Source organism: Bidens hawaiensis, unplaced genomic scaffold (genome assembly GCF_021521415.1).
Source record: "Bidens hawaiensis isolate Kalapana, Puna unplaced genomic scaffold, B.hawaiensis_p1.1 tig00035058_1, whole genome shotgun sequence".
Lineage (NCBI taxonomy): Eukaryota > Viridiplantae > Streptophyta > Magnoliopsida > Asterales > Asteraceae > Bidens > Bidens hawaiensis.
Genome location: NW_027505345.1, coordinates 14,088 through 22,816, shown reverse-complemented (window position 1 = coordinate 22,816; position 8,729 = coordinate 14,088). Strand labels below are relative to the sequence as shown.

General features: G+C 41.8%; 1 protein-coding gene across 1 annotated transcript; it reads right to left on the bottom strand.

Moving 5' to 3' along the window:
* Positions 1-6,395: 6,395 nt before the first annotated feature.
* On the bottom strand, positions 6,396-8,375 carry LOC143612597 (uncharacterized). The gene is made up of 4 exons (XM_077086545.1): positions 8,273-8,375; positions 7,967-8,191; positions 7,263-7,861; positions 6,396-7,196 (listed from the first exon to the last, which is right to left on the bottom strand). Exons 1-4 carry the CDS (start codon positions 8,373-8,375, stop codon positions 6,396-6,398), a joined length of 1,728 nt encoding a protein of 575 aa, XP_076942660.1.
* Between the last annotated feature and the right edge of the window lie 354 nt (positions 8,376-8,729).

The window sequence follows — 8,729 nt, the reverse complement described above, 5'->3', positions numbered from 1 at the left end:
CGGACCTCGTACGTGCTATGTATTTGTATTGTGGTAGCATAGGGGAGGACTGCGGACCTCGTACGTGCTATGTATTTGTATTGTGGTAGCATAGGGGAGGACTGCGGACCTCGTACGTGCTACTTATTTGTATTGTGGTAGCATAGGGGAGGACTGCGGACCTCGTACGTGCTATGTATTTGTATTGTGGTAGCATAGGGGAGGACTGCGGACCTCGTACGTGCTATGTATTTGTATTGTGGTAGCATTGGGGAGGACTGTGGACCTCGTACGTGCTATGAATTAGGTTGCAACATAGGGAAGGACTGTGGACCTTGTACGTGTTGTGGATGTAGGATTGTATAGGGAAGGACTGCGGACCTTGCACGTACCATGAATGGTGAACATAGGTAAGGACTGCGGACCTTTTACGTGTTCACGACCTTGAGTACAGGTATAGACGGCGGACTATGAACGTACTCTCGGTAGACTGAGGTTAGTGATTGTAGATATGAATGTATGTATGGTAGTAAGTATGTATGTAGAACAGAAGGGTAACTAGTTAAGTATGGATATGTATCTTCGGATATGTATGTATGTATATGTATTGTATGGCGTCCGATTAACTAGAACTCACTCAGCGTAGCTGACTTTTAGTATGCACGCAGGTGAGTAGAATGAGACAGCTAGCTTGAGCGGGCACATGGTGGGCGAATAGGAGACTGGCATATGAAGACTCAAGATGTTTTATGTAATTGACGTTTATTTTTGAAAGACAATAATGTTTAATTAAGGCAAGTTTTGGATTGCTGTAAGGTTTCATGAAAGTTTTTTATATTCCGCGAAAGTTTTAATGAACTCTGATTTGTAAGAACTGTGTTTATGAGTAAATCCTATGCTAAAGTAAGGCTACCGGGTTCGGGGCCTTACAAGTTGGTATCAGAGCATAAGTTCGAGAGATTTAAGCATCCTACATGATTAGACTCGAACAGAAATGGTATTTAAGTAAGAAAGGAAAGAAGATGCCAGTTCAAGAATGCCATGTGTCGCTCAAGCAAGATCAGTAAAGGTAAAGTGTATGATTAAATGATATATGTTAATGAGAAAGAAAAGATATGTGAATGATAGGGATAGGAATAATTGATTGTTTGATTTGACTAACTGCTTAAGTAGAACCAACACAAATAGACTCATAAAGGGAAGTGTATAGGACACGGAAAGCAACGTGATCAGCTAGTCACAGCTGGCCACTGTTATTACCTGTTTGCCTTGCTATCCTTGTACTAAATAGTTCCTTGAGTGATGATGTTTGTGTTTTCCCTTTTAGAATACGATGGCTGGAGCTGGAGACATTGTTGGAGCCGGAGGTCGCACTGGACGACGCGGCAGGCCTCGTCGTGTCCAGCAACTTTCGGTTTAGACAGCTTCCAACACCAAAGCTGAAGGAAGCGCAGCTGGAAAAAACCCGGAAAACAATGAAGGAGTTCAACTGGATCCCGCAATTCAAGCAGCTATTGTTCAAGCTGTAGCCACTGCTGTGAAGAATATTACTCCGGGAGGGTCTGCTGGAAGCCGTGAAAGAACTGTTGAATGGGCAGGTGGTAATGGTAGAAAGGATGATGAGAGGGAAAGGGGTGATTCAAGTGAGGTAAGGTCTGTGAAAGTTGATGACAGGAAGAGAGGTCGAGGTGGGTGTAACTACAAGTCCTTCAAAGGATGCGACCCGCCGAAGCTGACTGGGTTGGGAGACGCAATCGCTACTCTCCAATGGATAACCACTATGGACAAGATTATCCGCATTAGCGAATGCCGTCCCGACCAAGCTGTGGGTTATGCTACTCAGTCATTTGAGGAAGAAGCTATGTATTGGTGGGAAAGTGTGGAGCAGAGAAAGACTAGGGATGAGATCAAGGCGTTGAGATGGGACGATCTGAAAGAGTTGGTGATGAAGAAGTTCTGTACAGATGCCGAGGTTGAAAGGACGGAGATGAAGTTCTTGAATTTAAAAGCCGGTATGATGACGCATCGTGAGTATACTACTGAATTCAACCGACTATCTAGGTTGGTGCCTGATATGGTTGACACTGAGGTCAAGAGAATCAAATGTTATGTGAGGGGATTGCCACAAAAAGTCCGCATGTTAGTCAGGGCAAATAAACCTGCTACTTTTGACTCTGCGGTTGAACTTGCAGAAGTGGTTTATGCTGACCTGGCTGAGGACGATGTGGTGGTGGAGGAAAAGAAGGAGAAGAAATGGGCTACCTCTGCTAAGCGGTCTGGCGATATGGTGACAACAACTGATGAGAGGAAGGCCAAGGTTGGGAACAAGGATGCATGTAAGACGTGTGGGCAAGTGCACCAGGGAGGATGCAGGACTGGGACAGACAGGTGCTATCGGTGCGGAAGGAGTGGGTATTACTCTCGAGAATGCCCTGATCGTCCAAAGTGCTACAAATGCGGAAAAGCTGATCACATGGCTAGGGATTGCAAGGAATCAGGGGCGGGAGGTGCGAAAGGATAAAGACTTGGGGAAACTGCAGAGAGGAACACTTGATGAAGGAATAATTGCTCATGCAATGGTTTTATTAAATTACATTTGCTTAAGAACTTGTTTTGTGTTAAGGTTTAAAACTTATGTTTATCAGTGACGTGTGATATATTGAGTTTGGTTATGAATGGTAATTATGTTATGATGAAATGTTGTTTTAGACAATAGTGTTAAAAGTACTAATCGAAGCCCTTGGAATGATGAGATGAGTCTTGGTACATCGAGGGTCTCATGGGCAACCTACCTTAAATAGCTAAAACACATGATCACCATTCGATGGCTGCAAAGTCGGGAGTAAGAAGGATAACTCAGAAAGCAAAGGTGATTCAAAAAAGTGTGCGATTATAAAGAAAAAGGTATTCCTTTTACAAGAAATAAGCTAGGTTTCGGGGACGAAACCTCTTTAAGGAGGGAAGACTTGTAACATCCTAAAATTTATAATGTTGAATAAAGAAAGTTACGTTTTGTGATTTCGCGTTATTAATTAATTAATATCGAGTAAAGAACGGATCATGGACTTAGATTAATTGAGATGGGTTAAATGAGAATGGGCCTTAGGTCCATGGGCTTTAAGGGATATAAATATCCCCTAAACCCTAAACCATCATTCATTTTCATCTTATTCTCTAACACACTCCAAAACACACACAACCCGAATCAAGATCCAAAGGCAAGGACCTGAGCTCGTTGGTGCTAGATCGTCGTGACGAACCAAAGCAGCAAGACCAGCTCGTGTTCGTAGTTCGACTCATTTACGGTACGTTTATATCGAGAACTTGTTCGTTTAGGTTTGGATTAGTATAGAAATGATAGATCTGTGTTTATATGGTAAAAACGAATCCAACAAAGCTAAACTTACTGAAAATGGTTATGATTTGATGGGTTAATCGATTGATAAAAGAACCCGTAACCTATATGCCTAAATCGCACCCTTTAAACATCGATGTTAGGCCGATTTGATGGTTGGGGTTTGTAGGCGCTGGTCAGACGATTCCGTGGATACCTAAATCGAGTTATTTGGTTAAGAAACGAAGATGATTAAGGACGAACAGTAGCTGCAGCCGACAACTTCGCCTGCAAGCTAAGTTCGCCTGATGAACTTCGCCTGCAAAGCTAAGTTCCCCTGATGACAACTTCGCCTAAAGCTAAGTTCGCCTAAGGTTTAACTTCGCCTAAAGCTAAGTTCGCTTAAGGTTTAACTTCGCCTAAAAGCTAAGTTCTCCTGATGACAACTTCGCCTAAAAGCTAAGTTCGCCTGATGACAACTTCGCCTAAAGCTAAGTTCGCCTGATGACAACTTCGCCTAAAGCTAAGTTCGCCTAAGGTTTAACTTCGCCTAAAGCTAAGTTCGCCTAAGGTTTAACTTCGCCTAAAGTCAAGTTCGATTAGAAAATAAATTAAAAACGATAAGTAAAAGTAAGCTAATACTAGGCCACCAGATTAGATCAGGCGAGTATTGATACGTGTAACTTATACAGTCAGCCGAGATCAGTAAAAGAAGGGATTTACAACTATCGGAGGAAGAAGCACAGTTCAGGTGAGTTTCTAGCCCCATTCCTTGTTATGTTTTCGGGGCTGTGTGCATACTCGATGTGTTGTTAATACATTTATCCTAAGTGATAAGTGTATGCCATATGTGATATATGTGATGGATATGAATGATTGCTTGTCGGTACGCGAACGATCTTCGGATATTGCGCGTACTGTCAGGTTAAAAAATAAAGACACGAATATTATATATCGAAGATGTATGAACATTACAAATGAATACTTGTCGGTGCGTGAACGATCTTCGGATATTGCACGTATCGACAAGGGGTATGGTTGTTAAATGAATGATGTAAAGAACGCCTAGAGTGTTCTTATGCTTTAATGTAATTATTGTATATGTGAAGTATGTGTATACAGGTACACGAACGGTATGTGAGTTCTACGTTCGACATAGTAAGTTAGGATGGCAAATCCCTCTAGCTTCTGTCGGACATAGACTCGGCTGGTGATGGCGTAGTTAAGGACTGCGGGCCTTATACGTAATGTAGATGATAGACGTAAACGTAGATAGGGACGGTGGGCCTTATACGTGTTACAGATAATAGACGACAAGGTAGTTAAGGACTGCGGACCTTATACGTATTATAGATAGGCATCAGCATAGGAAAGGACTGTGGACCTTATACGTGCTGTATTTGTATTGTGGTAGCATAGGGGAGGACTGCGAACCTCGTACGTGCTATGTATTTGTATTGTGGTAGCATAGGGGAGGACTGCGGACCTCGTACGTGCTATGTATTTGTATTGTGGTAGCATAGGGGAGGACTGCGGACCTCGTACGTGCTATGTATTTGTATTGTGGTAGCATAGGGGAGGACTGCGGACCTCGTACGTGCTACTTATTTGTATTATGGTAGCATAGGGGAGGACTGCGGACCTCGTACGTGCTATGTATTTGTATTGTGGTAGCATAGGGGAGGACTGCGGACCTCGTACGTGCTATGTATTTGTATTGTGGTAGCATAGGGGAGGACTGCGGACCTCGTACGTCCTATGTATTTGTATTGTGGTAGCATAGGGGAGGACTGCGGACCTCGTACGTGCTATGTATTTGTATTGTGGTAGCATAGGGGAGGACTGTGGACCTCGTACGTGCTATGAATTAGGTTGCAACATAGGGAAGGACTGTGGACCTTGTACGTGTTGTGGATGTAGGATGGTATAGGGAAGGACTGCGGACCTTGCACGTACCATGAATGGTGAACATAGGTAAGGACTGCGGACCTTTTACGTGTTCACGACCTTGAGTACAGGTATAGACGGCTGACTATGAACGTACTCTCGGTAGACTGAGGTTAGTGATTGTAGATATGAATGTATGTATGGTAGTAAGTATGTATGTAGAACAGAAGGGTAACTAGTTAAGTATGGATATGTATCTTCGGATATGTATGTATGTATGTATATGTATTGTATGGCTTCCGATTAACTAGAACTCACTCAGCGTAGCTGACTTTTAGTATGCACGCAGGTGAGTAGAATGAGACAGCTAGCTTGAGCGGGCACATGGTGGGCGAATAGAAGGCTGGCATCTGAAGACTCAAGATGTTTTATGTAATTGACTTTTATTTTTGAAAGACAATAATGTTTAATTAAGGCAAGTTTTGGATTGCTGTAAGGTTTCATGAAAGTTTTTTATATTCCGCGAAAGTTTTAATGAACTTTGATTTGTAAGAACTGTGTTTATGAGTAAATCCGACGCTAAAGTAAGGCTACCGGGTTTGGGGCCTTACAGGCATTCCGATGCTTGAATGATAGCTATTATTATATGAAAATTCCGCCAACGCTAAGTATTTATCCCAACTTCAACCAAAGTCAATGATACATGCCCGCAACATATCCTCGAGCGTTTGAATCGTTCTTTCACTTTGCCCGTTGGTTTGTGGGTGATACGCGGTACTAAGTAATAATCTTGTACCTAACCCTTCATGAAATATTTTCCAAAATCAGGAAGTAAAACGTGTGTCGCGATCAGAAACAATTGAGACTGGTACACCATGTCGGGATATGATTTCGTTTACATAAATTTCCGACAATTTCTCGGACGAGTAAGACTCTTGGATTGGCAAAAAGTGGGCACTCTTCGTTAACCGATCTACGATTACCCAAATGCTATCAAAACCCCTCACCGTCTTGGGTAACTTTGTGATAAAATCCATGGTAAGGTCTTCCCACTTCCAAGTTGGGATTTCGAGAGGTTGAAGCTTACCGTAAGGTTTTTGGTGTTCGGCCTTAACTTGGAGGCAAGTTAGGCACCTTTCAACATATTTCACAACATCTCTCTTCATTCCGGGCCACCAATAATTTCGTTTAAGATCTAAGTACATTTTTGTGGCCCCCGGGTGTATAGAATATCTAGATTGTGAGCCTCATCTAGTATTTTAGCTTTAATTTCACTAGAAGGTGGAATCCAAATCCGTCCAAATCGAGTTTTTAGTCCCGATTCATTGCTCACTATATCTTTCATTTGACCTTTAAATCTCTCCTTCTTTGAATTTTCCTCCTTAAAAGCTTTTTCTTGTTCGTCTTTAATTTGCTCCAAAAGGGTTGACGAAATGATTAATTTACAAGATTGCACCTTAATCGGAGGATGGTTGTCTTTTCTACTAAGTGCGTCGGCAACCACATTCGCTTTACCGGGTCGGTAGAGTATGTCGCAATCATAATCCTTCACAAGTTCTAACCACCTTCGTTGCCTCATTTTCAAATCTTTTTGATCAAAGAAGTACTTCAAAATTTTATGGTCCGTATAAATTGTACATTTAACCCCGTAAAGATAATGCCTCCATAGTTTTAAAGCAAAAACAACTGCCGATAACTTGAGGTCATGAGTCGGGTAATTAGACTCGTGAGGTTTTAACTGTCGAGAGGCGTACGCTATTACCCTACCTCTTTGCATTAAAACGCATCCCAACCCAAGAAGTGACGCATCAGAATACACCTTCAAATCATCGGTGCCTTGGGGCAAGGCTAAAATTGGTGCTTTCGTTAACATCTCTTTCACCTTTAGTTGGTGGTATCCCGACCTCAAATCGATATTTGAGAACCAATTTGCTCCTTGAAGTTGATCAAATAAATCATCGATTCGAGGTAATGGATAGCGGTTCTTGATGGTTAACTTGTTTAATTCACGATAGTCAATGCACATTCGCATGCTACCGTCCTTTTTATTTACAAATAGAACAGGGGCACCCCAAGGTGAAACACTTGGACATATAAACCCCTTATCTAACAAGTCTTGGAGTTGTGTCATCAGTTCTTTCATTTCCGATGGTGCCAATCGATATGGCGCCTTAGCAACGGGTTTTGCTTCGGGCACCAAATCGATTTTGAATTCAACCTCTCGATCTGGAGGAGCACCAGGCAACTCATCTGGGAATACGTCTTCAAACTCATTAACCACTGGTTCTTCACAAATTTCTTTCTTTCTACTCGTGGTATCAGTAACATATGTCATGTAAGCGTCACACCCATGCCTTAAGTATTTCCTTGCCTTAAGCACCGAACACAATGAAATATTCCCCTTGCGTTCACCATGGACTATGATTTGCTTTCCATTTGGAGCGATCATCTGTATAACTTTACGGTCACATAATATGTTAGCATGATGTCGAGACAACCAATCCATGCCCACAATAGCATCAAACTCTCCCATGACCATTGATATTAAATCAATGGCAAACACCACTCCATCCACTATAATTTGACAATTTCTACATACATCAAACACTAAGAAACTTTTGTCATTAGCAACATCAACTTCTAATGGTTCAGGCAACTTTTCTATTATGAAAACTGGGTTATGAATATATTTAGCATGTATAAATGATCTACTTGCTCCCGAGTCAAACAGTACATGAAAGGGAATTGAATTTATAGTAAAAATACCTGTCACCAAATCTGGGTTGACCTTAGCTTCTTCAGCAGAAATTTGGAATGCCCTTCCATGAGGTTTCGGAGCTTCAAATATTTTTACTTCGCTCTTGAATTTACCACCATCATCCACCTTCCGATTACCTTGCCTCAATTCAGGACATTCAATTTTTTTGTGGCCCGGTTTGTAGCAATTGTAGCATAAATTTAAACTATTTGAGCATTGTGAAGCCAAATGTCCTGTATTGCCACACTTATAACAAGCTGACTGGTTCAATCTACACTCTCCAGAGTGCCATCTATTACACTTGTTGCACTAACGGTTGTCACTTGATATAAAGCCCTTCTTCGTGGAATTTGTAAATTTTGGCTTCTTAGGTGAAGCTGCTGCCATTTCATTCTTTCTCTTTTCACCACGATCCATCGACTATTGTAGCTCTATTTCTCTTTCACGAGCCCAATTAATCTATTCTTATAGGGTAGTACATTTAGAGGGGGTTATGTGTTCCCTAAATTCAGCCTTCAGCATGATGTGGTATTGATTAATCCACTGCCTCTCAGTTCTCAACAGTTCGGGACAGAATCAGGCCTTGTCATAGAACATGCCTGTGATTTGATCTATGGTCTCATCCTTTTGCCTCATTTGTATAAATTCTTCTTGAATCTTATCCACTGCAGATTGTGGACATAAATGCTCTAGAAACATAGCCTTGAATTCTTGCCATGTAAACTTATGTGCACTGTCTCGATTCTTTTCCATCTTTCGGTTATCCCACCA